General features: G+C 27.1%; 6 protein-coding genes across 9 annotated transcripts; 3 read left to right on the top strand and 3 right to left on the bottom strand.

Moving 5' to 3' along the window:
* The first annotated feature begins 8 nt into the window (after positions 1–8).
* Red (LysM peptidoglycan-binding domain-containing protein red) lies at positions 9–3,019 on the top strand. 3 transcript variants are annotated; one of them, XM_076784122.1, is made up of 5 exons: positions 9–255; positions 456–639; positions 744–890; positions 963–1,090; positions 1,200–3,019. In XM_076784122.1, the coding sequence occupies exons 2-5, from the start codon at positions 463–465 to the stop codon at positions 1,438–1,440; spliced, it is 693 nt and encodes a 230-aa protein (XP_076640237.1). In that variant the 5' UTR covers positions 9–255; positions 456–462; the 3' UTR covers positions 1,441–3,019. The 3 variants fall into 3 exon arrangements, 2 of the variants coding, with proteins under 2 accessions (XP_076640237.1, XP_076640236.1); XM_076784121.1 differs by having other exon boundaries at positions 353–639; XR_013081843.1 differs by lacking the exon at positions 9–255 and having other exon boundaries at positions 265–639; positions 1,200–1,586; positions 1,691–3,019.
* Positions 3,020–3,316: 297 nt separating this feature from the next.
* LOC143347108 (E3 ubiquitin-protein ligase RNF180-like) lies at positions 3,317–4,304 on the bottom strand. Its single transcript, XM_076776023.1, has 3 exons — positions 4,281–4,304; positions 3,958–4,146; positions 3,317–3,762 (listed from the first exon to the last, which is right to left on the bottom strand). The coding sequence occupies exons 2-3, from the start codon at positions 4,141–4,143 to the stop codon at positions 3,604–3,606; spliced, it is 345 nt and encodes a 114-aa protein (XP_076632138.1). The 5' UTR covers positions 4,144–4,146; positions 4,281–4,304; the 3' UTR covers positions 3,317–3,603.
* Positions 4,305–4,557: 253 nt separating this feature from the next.
* Positions 4,558–5,649, bottom strand: Bet3 (blocked early in transport 3). The gene is made up of 2 exons (XM_076776010.1): positions 5,523–5,649; positions 4,558–5,370 (listed from the first exon to the last, which is right to left on the bottom strand). Exons 1-2 carry the CDS (start codon positions 5,583–5,585, stop codon positions 4,873–4,875), a joined length of 561 nt encoding a protein of 186 aa, XP_076632125.1. The 5' UTR covers positions 5,586–5,649; the 3' UTR covers positions 4,558–4,872.
* Positions 5,650–5,914: 265 nt separating this feature from the next.
* On the bottom strand, positions 5,915–8,139 carry Pdss2 (Decaprenyl diphosphate synthase subunit 2). Its single transcript, XM_076777736.1, has 5 exons — positions 7,397–8,139; positions 7,192–7,320; positions 6,912–7,113; positions 6,419–6,841; positions 5,915–6,341 (listed from the first exon to the last, which is right to left on the bottom strand). The coding sequence occupies exons 1-5, from the start codon at positions 7,732–7,734 to the stop codon at positions 6,186–6,188; spliced, it is 1,248 nt and encodes a 415-aa protein (XP_076633851.1). The 5' UTR covers positions 7,735–8,139; the 3' UTR covers positions 5,915–6,185.
* A 331-nt stretch (positions 8,140–8,470) lies between these two features.
* Abcb7 (ATP binding cassette subfamily B member 7) lies at positions 8,471–14,636 on the top strand. Of its 2 annotated transcripts, XM_076777723.1 has the most exons (12): positions 8,471–8,855; positions 10,862–11,113; positions 11,179–11,386; positions 11,462–11,628; positions 11,720–11,998; positions 12,107–12,281; positions 12,364–12,521; positions 12,602–12,765; positions 12,836–12,965; positions 13,036–13,311; positions 13,387–13,662; positions 14,519–14,636. In XM_076777723.1, the coding sequence occupies exons 1-11, from the start codon at positions 8,679–8,681 to the stop codon at positions 13,636–13,638; spliced, it is 2,238 nt and encodes a 745-aa protein (XP_076633838.1). In that variant the 5' UTR covers positions 8,471–8,678; the 3' UTR covers positions 13,639–13,662; positions 14,519–14,636. The 2 variants fall into 2 exon arrangements, with proteins under 2 accessions (XP_076633838.1, XP_076633828.1); XM_076777713.1 differs by lacking the exon at positions 14,519–14,636 and having other exon boundaries at positions 13,387–14,286.
* On the top strand, positions 14,588–18,300 carry LOC143347982 (uncharacterized). Its single transcript, XM_076777700.1, has 9 exons — positions 14,588–14,728; positions 15,018–15,127; positions 15,215–15,366; positions 15,450–15,668; positions 15,744–15,863; positions 15,934–16,169; positions 16,237–16,306; positions 16,395–16,852; positions 16,930–18,300. The coding sequence occupies exons 1-9, from the start codon at positions 14,667–14,669 to the stop codon at positions 18,122–18,124; spliced, it is 2,622 nt and encodes an 873-aa protein (XP_076633815.1). The 5' UTR covers positions 14,588–14,666; the 3' UTR covers positions 18,125–18,300.
* The last annotated feature ends 682 nt before the right edge of the window (positions 18,301–18,982 follow it).

Below are 18,982 nucleotides of genomic sequence, written 5' to 3'. Positions count from 1 at the left end.
AGAACATGTATAATTTATTATCACGTTGATCAGCTGAGTAGACATTTGTAGTGTAACCGTGACAAAAGTTATTTGTCGTGATCAAGCTTATAAAATTGTTAAATATGATTATTAGAAAAAATATACATTAAAGAAAAATGCATGTTTTTCAATTATCTTAAATACAATTGCATTTAGAAAGTTATTAAAATCTGTTAATCAGATTATACTTCACGTCCGATGATTGATAGTAGTATTTCTTTACATTTTGATAATGTACGTAACATTGCTTTGTATAAAGAGTATCAGTAATAATTTTTATCAACAAGATATCAATCAGATACGTGCTGAATTCTCTTATACGTTTGAATAGGTTATGTGATTATATTCCTCGAGTTCTATCTAAATTTCTGTTCCGTAAATATCAAAGAGTGATATGTTTACTACGCTTTGTAAGCACCGATACTATTTCGCAGATTAAGAATGGAACGAAATGGCGCGAGGGAAATGGAAGAACGAATGTGTATAAGAGATACTGGTAAAACATTGAAAAAGTATGGCAGTACAGCCAAACATATTACACGACCTGAAAATTTAATAAGACATACAGTATCAGCAATTGATACTCTTCAAGGAATTGCTCTAAAATACGGAGTTACAGTACGAATTTATTATTCTGTTTTACATGTTCCTTAATAGATTAAAAACAATAGTAGCAGATACAATAAACTCTTATAAGTTTCTGTTATTTTTAATTTTTATAGACTGAACAAATAAGGAGGGTCAATAGATTATGGGCTTCTGATAGTTTATTCTTAAGGGAATATTTACTTATTCCTGCTAACCCAGAAAGCCCTTTGTCGTTACCCATCGACAATACAAATGAAACTGAACATAATGCAATTCAAACTGTAAATATCTTTTCAACTAAATTGATGTTAAATCATTAATTTATATTATATAAATTTAAAATATATTTTTAGGTTTCTAGTCCATCTTCAGTCACATCATCTATAGATGATGATAGTTCAGTTAATGACTTTTTAGCTAAAATGGATTCTTCAATAGCTAGTGCAAAAAGGGAAGTGAAACGTACTCAGGGGAATAGTGAGTAAGTTATTTACCAGTAATTAATATATATTAAATATAAATGATTGTATGACCTTATAAAATCTATTATGCATTCAGTAACCAATTGTTCTTTATGAATTATATTTTAGATTTTGCACAGAGGGTAATGATATCTATGTACAACAACGTAGAGTGTCTACTAAATTACGTAATTCATTTCCTATGACGTCAAATACACATACGTTATCATCCACTTCTGAACCATTAAGACCATCATCTTCTAGTGATATGCATAACTTTCCAACTGCTGTAGTTATGACTCAGGGTAGAAAAGTGAAGACATCGTTACAAAAACTTCAACAACAACAAGATGAAATATTCCAGTTGTAGCAACTAAATATTATTGGACTGTAATATGTTCAAAATTTACAGTGTCATTAAAGAGCTTGAAGAAAAAAATATATTGGATACTGAATAATATATTTGAAATAATAGAAGATTATTTCATATCTAAAATTGGTTGATCCGGTATTAATGTAAGTTATACTCATTCTTTTTTATAAGATTTCTGTGGTATTTTAATTATTTTTTTATTGAAAATTATTGTAAAAAATAATACCAACCAATTATATTCTTGTAGTCTCAGAACTAACAACAATGGATCAACTAGCTCTCATATTGTCCAAGCATATTTTTGAAATATTTCCAGTAATATTTCTTTATGGACCATATGTGCCTTTAATCCAGATCAATTGTGCAATAATTCTATTATTGTCCTTTAAACCTTTTATGTTAGTTATGAGATATTTTTGCATGATTTGTAAAAATTAAATTTGTTTAAATGCTACTTTTGTGGACAATAGCACACACCATTATGTCTTTGAAAATTTTATAATAAAGATAGATTTTGATTCATTAAAATATATTGTATAATTACAACTATATTAAATATCTGCATGTAAAATTATTCATGGACATTATAATTCATTTCATTAATTATAATTTAATATTAATACTCTATAGTAAAATTCTATTTTCTCTCGTCTTCCTAGTAGAATGCTTTCAATATTATATATTTTGTTCCTAAAAAATTAAATGCTAATTTAGACAGATTCATACAGCTTGGATGACAAACCACTTGTTCCTTAGTAGTAGAAAAGACACATTAAAATTCGTCCATTTAATTTTTTAAAGCATTCAAAATATTTATACACGTTTTTGATGAAAAATACTATTACAATTATTTAAAAATATATTCATTAATATTAGTGCTTAATTGACAATGACAATTTTATGATAAATAATTTTATAATTTATTATCAAGAAGCGTTGTCACAAAATTTAACAAATCATAGTAGTAAAATATTTATGAAAATATCTTTTGTAAATTTAAACAACCATTTTTTCTTTCTGGGGCTACCAAAATATTTTTAAACAATCATATAAATTCGTTTCGTAAAAATAGTAATTTAAGTTTCAGAAATAAATAAATAATGAATTTATATAATTATCAATAATTAAAATTACTTGTAATTTTTTTGGGGTTGATATAATATTACTGTTAATGTGGTTAATTAATAAAGATTTTATGCAACAAAAGATAGTATCTGTTAATGTTGTTTATACTTAATATGTTTTCATTGTTATATTATTAATGTTACTTACAGGTATTATGCATTATCTGTTTTATTATTGTTATATTCCTTATATTATATTAGGCATAATGTACTTATGCACTGTGTAAGAGTAGTTATAGCTTGCTACAATAAACAATTGAAAGAATAAGTTCAGTTAATGAACAATGAATTTATTTTTAAACATTATAAAATAAATAAAAAAATAAATTCTAATGTATATATATTAGACACATGCAATACGGTCTAACTTATTTTTTCACTTTGTTATGAATTCATAACAATTAATTAAAATTATTTTTAATGCTGTGCATTAACAATTAATTGTAAATACATTAAGTAGGAAATTTTATGTGTATATTATATAGATTACGAATTTTGCTGTAGTATAAAACAGCAATTATTCTACATATGAAATGTACAGTCAATTTTTATATTCATTTGCATTATATATATATATATATAACGTCAACAAATATTTAAGCTATGTATACATGTAAAATATATATTATCTATTAATAAAGTAATATATATTAAAACACACAATAAAAAATATTTAAATTTTAAATAAATTAGATAAAAATTGCTAATGTACTAGAAGTTCATGAAAGGATTTGATTCACTATGCTTGCTTACTGTGATCATAATTTTATTAATTTAAAATCATTATGTATATAATTTACTTATTTAAAAGTACTGCTGTGCAATAACTATAAATAAATGCTTAAATATGTAATATTCAAAATAATGTAAATACAAATTTAATGCTGTATATATATAATAAATTTATTTGCAAGAAAATTAATTATGTTCTATTGAAGAAATTTTTGTTTAAGACAATAGTTAGAATGCCTTATGTTACTTAATTGCATCATTTAGTAAAAAAATATTTGTATAGTTAGTATGTAATAAAAGTACTTTATTCATTTGCAAATAAAATGTCTACTTTACTATTAGTTATTCTAATAGCTGGTGTTATACATTTACCACAGTCACATTTCATCTCATGTACAAAATTAAATGAACCTATGCGATTATTACAATGTGGACAATATAGTCTACCCTTTGTCCAAGATTCCTGTAACAAACATATGTTATATCTCATAGGTACACGTTTTGCAAGAATTTTTTTGTATTATTTTCATTGAAACCATATTTATTTTTTACATAATATTGTATATTATGCATATAATTATGCAGAACCTTTTCAATTGGATATAAGAAAATTCAATTCGTAATCATACAATACTATAAATATTCATAAAAACTTTACTTTGTTTATTATGCATTCAATCCATTCAGGCATATTTTCTGTCGACAGGTAAGAAGAAGATTCTGAATCGTTTGTTGCACATCCTACATCCATTACATTCTGTTTTATTTCGTTATGAGAAGTTAATAATTGCATTGATTTCTTATTAAAAAGATCTTTTCTACAATGTTTACACTTCACTTCCATTACCTACGATGTTTCATAAAATGATTGTACAAAATATCTTAAAGAAATGTTTCTTTCGTTCATTTAGTAACGAATGATAACCTAAATAAAATGTCAAACGTTATAAACATGAGAAAATAAACAAAATTTAAACTTACTAAATATAACAAAATAAATACATACTACATAAGTATGAGAACGCATTAAAAATTAGTTAAAAAATAAAGATATCATTTAATGAAATTTAACGTACAATACATTTCTTCTTATGTCGGCCATATTTAATAATTCTGCGAACATTTAATACGAATTATTTGCCACATTTGATTTAGAATAAATTGAAATATTTTGATTAATTCACGTGAAAAAATACATTAGCAAATTTATTTTATATGCTTATTTATTACGCAAATGTAAAAGGAAATGTGTAATTCATTTAATAAATGACAACTTTGTATATTTTAGATATACATTATTACATTACATTAATTTTTGCATACTAAACAATAAAGGGAAGATTATTTTGACAAAGCATTATGTGCATTTTTTAATGTAACTCGCTTTTCTGTATTTTACATATTGTATACATCATTGGAATTGGCTAGTTATAAAGATTGAGCTTATTGATGAACTAATATTATTAAAAGAAAGACTTCATTTATAATAAAGCATAAATAATAAAATATGTCCATAAAAACTAGAGTCATCAATTGGCCACAATTATTTGTTCTTTCAATAATATAAAATTACTTAGTCTTCTCCTGCTGGAATGGCATCTTCCAATCTTTTAATAAACTTAACACGTAATTCATTCACATTATCATTCTTAAGTTGATCTTGTACAAACCAACAGGCAATCTCCATTTGTACCATTTCACAGGCACCTCTTAATATTCCAATTAATATATTACAATACTTTAGGTTTAAACAATGGTCTGGTAATTCTACAAATTCTGTTAATGGATTTGATTCAAAGCATAGAGAAAATTCATCACCAGCAGCACTCCAATTTGCGATTACTGGTGTTATACCTAAAAATATCTTGAAGCCAGTTTGTATTTTTTCAGCTGTATCTCTAAAGTCATAACAACGACCAGATCCAGTACGTGCTAAAAAATCTTCTATTAGGCGAATTCCCATATTGTAACCCATTCTTTCTAATTGCTTATTCACATCTTCTACATTTTCATAATCCTTTAATAATTGGGCCACCAATGCACCATATGTCAATGTAAACAATTCAGAGTTCTGAAAATAGAAATATACTAATACCATAACCTTACTTACAATTCGATTAAAATTTTTTGATTGTTATTTTATTTAATTATATAACAGAACATAGTAACATATGATTGAACTATTTTGCATACTTTGGTAATGTGTATTAATGATGTACTTACAACTTTTTTCCAATCGAGTTTCGTACCCGTTCGTGACATGTTTACATACGGTATATGGTTCATCTACTGTTCGTGTTGACAACGGACATACTAGTTTACTAGCCTAATAGATATTTGTATTACTTTAATCGATCTACAAATTTTCTAATCGATTATTTTGTCTATAATTATCGGATTCAATTACAAATAAATACATATTTTCGTATTTACTTTAATAAATATGTTTTAACGATTCGTATTATATTAATGTATTAAAAACTATTTTTAGATATGTAATAATTGTTTAAAATAAAATACAAATGGTAAAAAAATTTCAAATTCAGAATTTGCAAATGCCGATCATAAATAATTGTTATAACAACACAAATTTATGTAAATATTGTTTATTATAAAATGTATCAAGTTTATCATTTTCACAATATTTGTTTGTAGACAATTAGCATCTTTGTAAAAGATACCTAATTCGTTTACTTTAATTGTACAAAATAATGTATAAATTTTTTTACTTAATATTTTGTTCATAGTATAGTTTATATATAAATTTTACATATTTATATGCAATTTGTGTTAAAACTGTAAACTTAACATAGGACGGAGTCCTTAAACTGATCTTTGGGCAGTTATATAAAATATACACATTAGTTTTGTTATCAAAGTCATTATTTAGAAATCTCCCATAGCTGCTATAATGTTATACAGTGCTGTCCTTGCATCACTTTTTTCAAATACACTTAGAACTTCCATTGCTCTTTGTGAATGTCCTTTTTGTAGTTGTTTTGCTAATTCAACACCAGGTCCCTTCATAACAATCTTGTGAATCTGAATATTAAATATTTAGAAATGAAGACTTTACAGTACAAATGTATCATATAAATATTAATATTTAATGTATTTACCTTAGCATAATCTACATTGTTTACAGATTGCAAACCTTTATCGATTTCTGTTAAAATTGATAGGTCATGTTCAATGTGAAACATAATTGGTGCAGAACACAGATTGAATGTTACAGTTTGATCTTTTGTAATAAATGGACCCAAGTCTAAACAGGCTTGCCAAGCTAATGCTAAATGTTTCCCAAAGTTGTAACCTTGTTCCTGTATTTCTTTGTTATGTCCAGCTAATTTCAATGTACCTTTACAAGACTTTCCAAGTAAAGCACCAGCACTCAGTACATTTCTAAGAGTCCACTCTTTCACTGCATAATCTGTACGATTTTCAGGTGGTACAGAAGGTAAAGGATTATTTTGGCTATCTCTACGTCCTACAAATTCTGCTTCTGCCAAATCTCGAACTGCGCTTGACATTAATTCTACAATCTAAATAAGATTACTGTACAATATAAAGTTACTTAGTTGCTAACAACACGCACATAATGCATATACATACATCTTGATTACGAAGGTTTGCTAATTCTGCACAAGAATTAGCTAACAAGTAATCTCCACTCAGTAATGCAATTTTATTACCAATATTCATGTCATTTAATTCAGAAGTTTCTAAATGAACATCAGGTTCTATATTTATTAGTCCTTTATGTACAAGATGACTGGTGCGTATCATTTCTGTAACTTCAGCCAATGCCCGCTGACTAAATAACAATTCATTCAGTAACTATTTTCATTTGTACATATTTCATTATAAGTTATAGTTTTAATATAAATTATACCTATGGAGCACACCGGCAGCTTTATCTTCCTCCATATCATCTACATTTAAATGACCAGCAGCTTTTGAGATTAACAATACAATGAGACCCCATGCTTGCATGTTATTACGTCCATTGAAAATGACGCTTCTATAATAAATAAAAATAGAACAAATTAATATATATAAATAAAAAAAAATTGTAAACATATGGATAAAACACTCACTTAGCTGTTTTCAATAAAGGATGATTAGATCCTACTAATTTCCTTAAATGCAATGCTACATTTGCTATTTCATCACTTAAAAGCCATCGCAAGCTTAGAAATGATGTTGGGTACCCAACAATTTTTTCTGCTTCTGAAACAGCCCTGTTCCAATCTGGTTTTTGATTTCCTGCAAGTTTTGCTTCAACTTTGTTGAATTCGTGTAAACGAAACTTATTTTCCGTAAAAGTATGTACATTTCTTTGTACTCCACAATATACATTGTGGTCACTGGATAAAATTGACTTGACCACGTTTCCGTTTCTCAGGAAAGTAAAGACAATTTTGTTCGTAGACATTTTTCTACCGTACACACCCGTGGAATTCGTTTTCTCTCAACATTAACATTGGTCACGCATTCAACAGGTATAACGCACATGATTGACGTCTTAAAACTTTCACTTCTGACCTTATTTTTTAAAGATATCATGCGACCCAACTTTAATACAAAAAAAATTACAAATTTACATTATAAAGTAACGGTAAAATGAATATTGTATTTACAGATATCTTTCGTATGCAAGGTTTAATTGTTTTCGTTGATTAAAAAAAAGAGCATTTTTTATTACGTAAAAATGAATGCATCGACAACGTAAGGACTATGAAGACGTTGTGATCTTATCTACACTGTATATACGCATGCTTATAAAATTGAAGCTGTAGTGTTGTATATATGCAATTCCACAGCCGACTTCAGTATTAGCCATGCTAAACGAGAAACAGTAAAGCCGCGAGAGTCTGATTTTGCACTTGATAAAAAGAGTATGCAATATTTGAACGTCTCTGTCTATCTAGTGCAAAATCAGACTCTCGCAGTTTTACTACCCCTTGCTCAGCATGATTCGTACTAGAGTCGGCTCAGTTGTACTGTACTATTAGTTAAGAGTTGAATATAAATCTGATAACAACACTGGAGACCGACTGTACTATAAACTAACTTTGTATTAAATATGTTCTAGTAATATAAAAATAATATAATAAAGACTAGATACACAGATTACTGTGCAATAGGTGTACAAAAATAAAGACATCAGCGCCATTTGCAGGCTGATTTATACACAACGTGTGACCTCACATTTTGGCGAGTGTTTCAGGGCATAAACGCTATATAGTGCATACGTGTGCTATAGCATTGACGTGTGGGTTGCAATGGGGTGTTAAAAGTACCCGTAACATGTTCTATTAACCTGATTTGTGAATAACATATTTGTATCTTCGTTTGTGAATAAATATTTCTGAGATAATGTTGAGTATTATTTTGTGCCGCCGGCTGCAACGATTTGGATCTAACGAAAGGAAACTTTGGATCAAATCATTTACAACATGTTCACTTAAACCACGAAGACAAATAATTTATTCGGAAGGAAGTTTCTTTTATGTTCCTACGAGTAATCCTATGTTTTTAACGATTGGAATTAGGGTAATAATTCTAACATATATATTATCATAGTCCATAGAATATTTCTATTATATTGAATTATCAAAATACCAATTATAACAAAAAATTAATAATGGGAGGCATATAATAGTCATACAATTAATATGTTGACAGTTATAACGTATAATATTAATAAATATGTGTTTAATTGACACAGATTTTACAATCAATGTTCCTACAACGAGTTAATTAGACAATTGTTTATTTCAAGATATCCATTTATTGTTTCTACAGATATAACATATACATAATGGGTAGAACTGCAAGAAAACGTCATCAAAAGAAGAAGCTAAATATTAAAGAAATAGCAAAACAAGAAGAAAGTTTGATGCGTCTAAAGTTTTGGTTATTATCAAATAACTGTTTATCAGTTTCTGATCTATTACCATTTGATTTTCCTATTACTGGTAGAGGATTGAAAATATTGAAAAATATTAAAGCCCATGATGTATTGATCAAAATACCATATGAGATATTAATAACAACAGCAACAGTATCTCAAAGCAATATTAATAGAACTTTTTTAGAAAGTGAATATTATAGTCCTCACTGTATATTATCAGTATTTCTCATATATGAATCCCATTTAGGAAATACCTCAAAATGGTATGATTACATTAGTTGTCTCCCACAAGTTCTAACAAATCCAGATTTTTGTACACAAGAAGAAAAGAGCCTGTTGCCAGCATTTATTGTGGATTGTATGTCTAAATTTCACAATATTCAAAATGATTTTCGATTATTAATTAAATCTATAACTAGTAGTTTAAATAATAACTGTCCACATTGCAATAAAGATTTAAGAACCATAATAACATTTGAAAGATACAAATGGGCATATTATATTGTTAATACAAGAGCTGTCTATATGGACACAGATCAGATAAAAACAAATCATGATGTAAATATTAATATAAAACATCCCAATAACCTAGCTCTAGCCCCATTTTTAGATTTGTTTAATCATGATTTTCATGCTACCACCAAAGTCTCTATGATTACAAATAAAGATGATAACAAATTTTATGAAATCACTACATTAAAATCATATAATAAGGAGTCACAAGTTTTCATCAACTATGGTGCACATAATAATCTTCAGTTATACATTCATTATGGTTTTTTTATACCCAACAATCCATTAGATGAAGTTTATTTTGACATTTTTGATGTACAAGCGTGTATTAGCATTCCAAAATTTAAATTGAATTTTATTATTTTCAATAACTTACAACATAATATGGCATTTACTAGAGGGAATTTAAATTATAATGCGGTTCAAACATTATTCATAATAACTACAAAATTACGTAAAGAACATTGGAGTGCAAAAATGTATGGAGATTCTCTTACTTCTGAGGATATGTTTAATATTTATACTGTAGCAAAAAAAATTTTAAATTTAAAAAAAAATGAAGTAATAAATAGTTTAAAAACTATGCAAAGCTTTAAGCACAGTACTCGATCTTTTTCAATTGCAATAGATCTTATAAAGGAATACATTACAATATTAACTAAAGTTGACAATAACTTTTGCATACATTGTTAATTACAGTAATATAATTTTTAGAAATGTACATTATTGATATGTTATTAGGAAAATTGAATGTGACTATGCAAGATGTAATTTAGTAACATACTTCCAGAAATGTGTACTGTCTTAATAAAAAAATTTATTTTCTAACTAAACTTCATTTATTTTTCCATTATATAAAATAGCGTAAATAATTCCAATATTGATGCATTCATAACATGGTATGAATATTATAGTAACAAAAGAAATTAATAGAAAAAATATATTCTAATGTAAATAATATTTCTTTTTGTTTATGTAATAAAAGTAATTTTTAATACTTCTAGTATTTTTTTTATTAAGAATTATTATAGAAAAAGTAGTTTCTTTTGAAATATTTAATGATAATTTCGTTAAATTTTTATGTGAAAAAATTATATAAGTATCAATTTAAAATTTGTAAATGTTTTTGTAGTGTTGCAGCGGAAGTGTAATTGATCGTGTGCCGAAAAAAAAGAGTGTACTGCAATCAAAATCTATCATTCCTCCACTCAAGTTTCCATTAACACTTTCTGGATTAATCGGAGGAAAATCAAGCCAACAGAAAAGAGATTGTTTTCATCCTGGCGCTTCCAATTTAAGTCAAGAAGGTATCGATTTCCAAGACAAGGAACCCGTTACCGCTAGAAATATGATTAAAGCGATGTTAAGATATATTTGGCCAAAAGTAAGTTTCTCAAAGTATTTAATTTTTTCTATGATAATATGTATTTATAGTATATTTATTTTTAGGATGATCCAGAAATAAGGAAAAGAGTTCAAATGGCTGTTGGCTTACTCGTTGGTGCAAAAGTTTTAAATGTCAGTGTTCCTTTTATTTTCAAGTATGCAGTAGATACTCTCAATGCTCAAAGTATAGCACTTAACGGTAATAATATTTTAAATCTCGGAACTGCACCTGAAACAGTTGGAACGGTAGCAGCATCATTACTTATAGGATGTGTGTATAATAGATTGTTTTACAAACATTTTACATGTAAGAATAACTAATAATAAATTTGCATTAATAATATAGATGGTATAGCGCGTGCAGGAGCAGCCGGTTTTAGCGAACTGCGAAATGCAGTATTTGCACAAGTTGCACAGCATTCTATTCGAAAAATAGCTAATAATGTTTTTCTACATTTACACTCATTAGATATGGCTTTTCATTTGTCTAGACAAACTGGAGCATTATCAAAGGCAAGATGAGCTTATTTTATTTTCGTAAGATTTTACTTACTTTTACTATTTGTAACTTATAATATATTTGTGTATCTTAACATTTATGTAGGTAATTGACAGAGGAAGTCGGGGTATAAATTTTGTATTAAATGCTATGGTATTTAATATTGTACCTACTATTTTCGAGTTAGCACTGGTCAGTACGATATTACATTTAAAGTGCGGTCCAGAATATGCGGGCGTTGCGTTGGGTTGCGTTGGAATTTATGCCATATTTACATTAGCTGTTACACAATGGCGAACGAAATTTAGAATGTTTATGAATCAAGCAGAAAATGAAGCAAGCAATAAAGCAATAGATTCACTTATCAATTATGAAACAGTAAAGGTATATTGGAAACCTACCTAGTATTGTGATTAGAATAACTATGTATGTTCTAAATTCTATCACTACTTTTATTAGATAATGAATTAAGAATTGTATTTTTTATGTTAGTATTTTAATAATGAAAAATTTGAAGCACAAAGATACGATGAATCGTTGAAAAAATACGAAGCTGCATCACTTAAAACAAGTACAAGTTTAGCAATGTTAAACTTTGGGCAAAATGCTATATTTAGTGCTGCTCTAAGTTTAATAATGGTATTAACATCGAAGAATATTTTAAATGGTAAAATAATATATATTGCTTAATAATGAACGTAATTTAAAGAATAGATTTTTCAAAATAATTTTGGATGAAATGAATTTAGGTACTATGACAGTCGGAGATTTAGTAATGGTCAACGCACTTTTGTTTCAATTATCAGTTCCCTTAGGATTCTTGGGTTCAGTATATCGCGAAGTAAGACAAGCTCTTATTGATATGCAAACTATGTTTACTTTGATGACAATGGATACAGCTATTAAGGTGTTTATTTTCTATTTCATAGTTATTAAGGATATGTTATTATATGAATTATTAACCTATTTTGTAATATAATATAATAGTCTAAAGAGAACGCGATGCAGTTTCATATAAGTTCGGCGAATTCAAACATCGAGTTCAACAATGTTAATTTTCAATATTGTGAAGGCAAGTCTATTTTTAAAGATATCTCTTTTACCATTCCAAGTGGCAAAAAAATTGCTATTGTTGGAGGATCCGGCAGCGGGTAAGATTTTTAAGTAACGTGTATAATTTAGATTAAAAGTAATTTAATACTCAGTGATATAAATTTTCAGTAAAACAACAATAGTAAGATTATTATACCGATTCTTTGAACCACAATCTGGAAGTGTTTGTATCAATGGGCACAATATTCAAGATATAGAGTTAAATACTTTAAGAAAATCTATAGCGATAGTACCTCAGGTAATTAAATTGGAAGAAAAAAAATATGTAAAATATGTTTGTAATAACAACTTGAAAAAAATATTTCCAGGACACTGTTCTCTTTCATGAAAGTATCTTTTATAATATTCATTATGGAAATTTATCTAAATCGAAAGAAGACGTTTACGAGGCTGCTAAAATGGCAAACTTACACGATTCCATTCTCAGATGGCCAAAAGGATATAATACACCTGTTGGAGAACGTGGCCTAAAATTAAGTGGAGGTGAAAAACAACGAGTAGCAATTGCTAGAGCGATTTTAAAAAATAGTCCAATATTAATATTTGATGAAGCCACATCGTCTCTAGATTCTATTACAGAACACGTAAGTATATACTGTATTTTAAATGCTATTAATACGTATTTAATAATAATATTTTTCTAAATAACATGTGTATAGAATATTCTTGAAGCATTACGCCGAGCAACTTCCGGGCGAACATCCATAGTTATAGCACATCGTTTATCTACTGTTATGGATTCTGATGAAATTTTAGTATTAAATAATGGTATCTTAATAGAAAGAGGAACACATGATTGCTTAGTCGCAATGCCAGACTCATTTTACAATAAATTATGGAAAACACAAAACATTGGTATGCTTAAATCTAATCAAGAGAAAAATAATAGTTGTAGAACACAAGGAGTTTGAGTCAAAAGATTGTATAAAATAAAGGTAATAATGTATGTATAATATTATATCTAGAGGCTCATTGTTAAGAAATGCTGTATATATTTTAAATATGTATACTCAAAACTCATTTATCAGAAAAAACAATTCTGATTTAGGTATCATGTAATAATTGTCATTATGTAATGTAATAACACAAAACATGTTTGAGCATAATTATTTTAAAATTATTACTTTAACTGAACAGTTACAATTATTATTCAAAATACAGTGTATATTATTTGTTCTAGTATTACGTATTATGAACATAATGTGCAACAGTAAATGAGTCATTAGAAATATATGTATTTAGGATTGTTTCCTATTTATATTACAGAGATTGTATTACAATAATGCATGTGCTGTGCGCATGTTTATTTATATGCGAATAAATTGAATAATGTCAATGTTTATAAAAAGATGATAATTTTTACTAATTTATTGTTCATATATTTAAATATATTTTTGATTTATTTATAAATAAAATAATTAGAATATTTCATATTTGTAAATGTAAAAAGAAATTCAGAATGAAACAATAGATAGTTCTATTCTATGTTTTTAATATGTATACTACAACGAACGAAAGGTTCTTCCAATAATTTAAAAAATAAAACAATAACTGAACAATGTTATTCTTTATTATTATATACACATATCTTAAATATCTTTTACTGAGATTTGAAAATTAAATCAGTATAGTGCAAATATTTTGACTTACACGTTATAATTTGTATTTTCTACTATTTCCGCTTATATATCTTTTAACAAAAATAATTTGTTGAATACTTTCGTTAGATTAGAAGTCTTATTTGAAATATCTATAATTTGAAAAACCATTGATTAGTGAAATGTTGTGTAGGATATCACCTTGGTAACCGCTTAAAAACAACTATGGATGTTGATTGGTCTTCAATAAGCTTTTGACAATCCTACAATAATTTATTCTTCTAAAGATATATTATATAGATTTGAGATGCTACTTGTGATGCAGTATCTACAAATATAAAATGCAAACTGAAGTACCTACATTACCTGTAGTACACTTAAATGCCCACACAAATCTCAATAGGTAATAAGTGCAGTATCAAACACTTTACACATATTTTAACATATCTATTTCCAACGTTTTTGTTTTAAATATACATTTTCTTTTTATATATTTAATTGTAAATTATAATATTTATTTAATGTTGTTATGAAAATATTCATTTTTTAATATTATATATTCAATATCTTGTACAATACATTAAGCCTTTTTTGTTTATATGATTTCATATTTCTATAGATATTAACATTTCTGTCAACAAAGGATAAATACGTATTACTATGAATTTATTAAAATAATACATAATTTACAGGAAACAAAATTCTAACTTGAGAAACTCAACAGTGCAAACAAAAACTAATACACCACATAAAAATATAGCATGTCTTTCATCCAACAAAAAGAACTTGCGTCCTTTACTTGGTTTGTATTGAAATTAAATTACAATGAATGTTATTGTTTGTTTACTTTTAAACTATTTTGATCTATTTATTTTTAAACTACGTTTAGGACAACCTTACCAAAGTAGTGTTCAACAAAGACCTCCATTAGAACATTCAAAGCTTAACAGGAATAGCATTAAACAAAGAGTTTTGTCAGCAAAAATGTTACATATTAAAGAATTACAAAATCAGTTGGCTGATGCACACTATCAATTAAATGTAACTATTTTAATCAGTATCTGTCACAAATAACATATATTAAATTCCAGACATGTTGAATATAATTATATCTTTCTCTGCAGGAGTTAGGTAATGAAAACAGGCTATTGAAATCATTACAAAAACGACAGGATTCTGCACTGAAACGTTATGAAGGGACAAATGCAGAGTTGCCACGGATCATTAACTCCCACCATGAGGAATTGAGAGTACTTCAAATTAAATATAAAAAGCTGAAAGTTTTACATAAAGAAACATGCACTTTACTGAAAGAAAAAGAAAATGAACTTCAACAATTACAGGTGAGTATTAAATATACATAACACTTTTAGTTATAAATAAATAAAAGAATCTATGTTTCTATACTATTTTGACAGTCTCAAAGTAAACATTTATTACAACTCAGTAAAGATCGCAATTTGGGAGAAAGAGAAAAATTACAATTACAAGTTTCTGATTTAAATTACAGAATGCAACAACAACAAGATACTATACAGGTGATTTAAACACTTAACATTGTTTTACTATTCCCTAAATAATGTTTGTATTTTTTAAAAATTATATTAGATGCTACACAGAAAATTGGCTCTTGAAAGTAAAAGCTTAAAGCAGCAATTATATGCAGAAATTTCTAAGCGAAAGGAAACACAAAAACGTTTAAACGAAACGATAGAAAAATTAAAAAGTTTAGAAAATTTACTGGATAATAGAGAACGACGATTATATTATAATGGACAATTATTACATCCTAATAAAAATAGACATTTTGGTACACAATCTCTTACAAATTTAAGAGATATTAGGTATGCAGAACTGAACTATTAAACAAACGTTTTCTCTACATAATACTTTTTATAATATACATTGCAGCTCATCAAATCCATTGAAGTTATCAAATCAGAGTAGAAGATGGCAAAAAGATGCACAAGAAAGTAGTTTGGTAAAAATTAATTTCATTAAATAAATTTCTATAAATTAAAATTTTTAATTGACATAAATTTTGTTGATATTAATTTAATCATTTTTAGCCTATACTTCATACACCTGAATTAAATGATAAAAGCATAAGAACGGACGAAAGGACAAATTTAAATCAAACTTCAGATTCTGTGAAAACAGAAACAATGACTAATTTGGAACAAATAAGAAAATATCGTCTTCAAAAATTATCACATAGAAAAGTTTCATCAAACGATTTTGAAGAGAAACCTAAAGAAGTAGGTTTTAAACTAGGTGAAGATCCAAATTTTATTGTGCATTCGAACAATTCAGAAATATTAGAAAGACAAAATGAGAATGATGAAAATCAGTATGAAATAAGTGCAGACAGTTTTAGAAAAATATATGAAAATCGAAAATATCATAGTTTTCACGAATTATTAAAGAACAAAGTTCTTTATTCGTCCGAAGGTGGTGATAGTGAAGATGAAACTTTTCAAAACGATGATGCGAATACAACTAATAATTCCAGAAAATTATGCACAAGGTTTGGAAATTACAGGATTTATTCGTTTTAAAATTCATAAATGTTTCTTAAATATAGCATGTTTTATTGTATTTTAGATTACTTAGCAATACTGATGATACTTCGGATTCAAAAGAATTAACATTTTCTAATTGTACATACCGAGATAAGTTGAAAGTTTTACAGCATGAAAGAAAGGATTCGTACGAAAGTGATTCGGAAGTCGAAACTGAAATAAGAAAAGAATCGATTAAACATTATTTGCCAGGAAACCACGAAAATGATGCTGTTAAACTAATTTCATCTATGTGCGATGATCAAATTCATTATAACTCTAATGAAGAAGTGGAAGAATTAACGACTTCTCGCTTCTTAAATGAATCGCAGAAGATTTATCAAAACTTAATTAGAGAACCACAAGCACCAACTAAAAATGTTATAGATGATAATTTGTATACTTTACAATATGATGTAGATCATACTCATAAAAAACAAATAGACACTAGTCATTCAATAAATAATATAAATAAATCTTCAGAAGATTTACACAAATATATGTTTGAACAATCTGTAGATAATGAACAAGAAGATAATGATACAAGTATAACGAAAAATGAACTTCAAGATAAGTCATTTTTACAAACGTTTTCCACAGAAGAGTATAATCAACTCGATGCATCGTTTATATCTTCTAACAAAATAGAACTGACGGATATTGATCCAGAATCATTGTTGCATACACATGAAATTTTTAAAGGTTTGCAGAACAAACCATCTACAAAGAATTCGCTAAGTACGTCGAGCGATTTGGACAAAGGACAAATAACATGTGTAATGCACAACAATGAAGCAGAAACAAGTCATAGTACATTTATAGGTAATTACAATGTAGAGACAAAAAATAAATTAAATAAGCAAGAAGTAAATACAGAATTAAAAAGTGTTGATGTTTTATTAAACAATGTACAATCTTTTGAGACTGATTCAACTCATGATATAGTTAGCAATGATGATGTCAATACTACAAACGAAATCAGTGTTGGATCAAGAACAATTAATTACGATAAAGAAAAATTATTGGCAACAATGCGAGCTATTGATGATAACGAAAACATTGAATTTTTAAATCAAGATTATGAAAAACATAATGTAACAAGTAGGAAACAAATAACAGAAAATTTGTACCGTGGTTTGCCAACTCACACAAAGAAAAAACAAGATATTATTAAAGACATATTCGACGCTGATGGATTTAAAAATGAACCTGCGAGTAGCTGTAATAAATTGCACTAATATAAAAATTGACAAAAAATTAACAAACTCTTTGTAAAGTCATAAAGAAGAGATAAACTCGTTGAATGTAGTATATATTATATTCTTTTTATAGTACAACTATTAGTGTCATATTTGAGAGATTACAAACTTACAACTTAATGTAATAAAATATTTAAGAATCAACAACTAAAGAATTTATACATCTTTTACCTTAATCCTAATCTAATCCCTTATGAAATATATACTACAGCAATTTTAATAAATCGTTAGTTTTATTTTTGCATTAATATTGAATTAATATACACAAACGCTTCATTTTCTAATATCAAAATATTTTGACTTGTATTTTAAAATATTTTTTTATCACATGCTATATTATGCGTACGTATGTACAAATAATGCAAATAAATAGCATAGTTGCTAGTTACCTTCTGAAAAGTAAAATTTTTTAACTAACTATAATAATTCTTACAAAACTACTTCTTTAAAATAAAAAAGGAAGCTGTTCAAGTCAAGCATTTAATAAAAACGTCTAGTACATAAAGTGGAAAGTTGATTAGTTTCAAATTACGCGCTTAGTACATACAGATGTATTACTAATAATTATAACGGACTTGCATTCTCGCAAAACGTTAAATCTTTCGATAAATTCCACCAATCGGAAGCCTAGCGCTATATATGTGCATCGTGATTTCACGATGGACTCAATGCCCTTGCGTGTACAATTACCTGCAATAATTTCTGCCATCTATCAACAAAATCAACAACACAACAAAAATCACCATCAACAACTTGTACTTTTAATTAACTATTGATGTTCTTGTGACAATAAAATGGATTACATATTGCCATTTGTAATAACGCCATCAAGGGATT

Source organism: Colletes latitarsis, chromosome 2 (genome assembly GCF_051014445.1).
Source record: "Colletes latitarsis isolate SP2378_abdomen chromosome 2, iyColLati1, whole genome shotgun sequence".
Lineage (NCBI taxonomy): Eukaryota > Metazoa > Arthropoda > Insecta > Hymenoptera > Colletidae > Colletes > Colletes latitarsis.
The sequence above is the reverse complement of the archived record's forward strand: the minus strand, read 5'-3'. Positions and strand labels throughout refer to the sequence as shown.

What these genes read in the sequence shown, in the direction of transcription:
- Red (XM_076784122.1), top strand. Translation starts at nt 463, where the DNA reads ATGGAACGAAATGGCGCGAGGGAAATGGAAGAACGAATGTGTATAAGA. An exon ending in CTCTAAAATACGGAGTTACA is followed by an intron (nt 640 to 743) that starts GTACGAATTTAT and finishes TAATTTTTATAG; the next exon opens with ACTGAACAAATAAGGAGGGT. An exon ending in AACATAATGCAATTCAAACT is followed by an intron (nt 891 to 962) that starts GTAAATATCTTT and finishes ATATATTTTTAG; the next exon opens with GTTTCTAGTCCATCTTCAGT.
- LOC143347108 (XM_076776023.1), bottom strand. Translation starts at nt 4,143, where the DNA reads ATGGAAGTGAAGTGTAAACATTGTAGAAAAGATCTTTTTAATAAGAAA. An exon ending in TTGAATGCATAATAAACAAA is followed by an intron (nt 3,763 to 3,957) that starts GTAAAGTTTTTA and finishes TGTTTGTTACAG; the next exon opens with GAATCTTGGACAAAGGGTAG.
- Bet3 (XM_076776010.1), bottom strand. Translation starts at nt 5,585, where the DNA reads ATGAACCATATACCGTATGTAAACATGTCACGAACGGGTACGAAACTC. An exon ending in AACTCGATTGGAAAAAAGTT is followed by an intron (nt 5,371 to 5,522) that starts GTAAGTACATCA and finishes TTCTATTTTCAG; the next exon opens with AACTCTGAATTGTTTACATT.
- Pdss2 (XM_076777736.1), bottom strand. Translation starts at nt 7,734, where the DNA reads ATGTCTACGAACAAAATTGTCTTTACTTTCCTGAGAAACGGAAACGTG. An exon ending in CCTTTATTGAAAACAGCTAA is followed by an intron (nt 7,321 to 7,396) that starts GTGAGTGTTTTA and finishes TATTTATTATAG; the next exon opens with AAGCGTCATTTTCAATGGAC. An exon ending in CAAACCTTCGTAATCAAGAT is followed by an intron (nt 6,842 to 6,911) that starts GTATGTATATGC and finishes AATCTTATTTAG; the next exon opens with ATTGTAGAATTAATGTCAAG.
- Abcb7 (XM_076777723.1), top strand. Translation starts at nt 8,679, where the DNA reads ATGTTGAGTATTATTTTGTGCCGCCGGCTGCAACGATTTGGATCTAAC. An exon ending in TCAATTATGAAACAGTAAAG is followed by an intron (nt 11,999 to 12,106) that starts GTATATTGGAAA and finishes TTTTTATGTTAG; the next exon opens with TATTTTAATAATGAAAAATT. An exon ending in CTATAGCGATAGTACCTCAG is followed by an intron (nt 12,966 to 13,035) that starts GTAATTAAATTG and finishes AAATATTTCCAG; the next exon opens with GACACTGTTCTCTTTCATGA.
- LOC143347982 (XM_076777700.1), top strand. Translation starts at nt 14,667, where the DNA reads ATGCAAACTGAAGTACCTACATTACCTGTAGTACACTTAAATGCCCAC. An exon ending in GAACTTGCGTCCTTTACTTG is followed by an intron (nt 15,128 to 15,214) that starts GTTTGTATTGAA and finishes AACTACGTTTAG; the next exon opens with GACAACCTTACCAAAGTAGT. An exon ending in ATGCACACTATCAATTAAAT is followed by an intron (nt 15,367 to 15,449) that starts GTAACTATTTTA and finishes CTTTCTCTGCAG; the next exon opens with GAGTTAGGTAATGAAAACAG.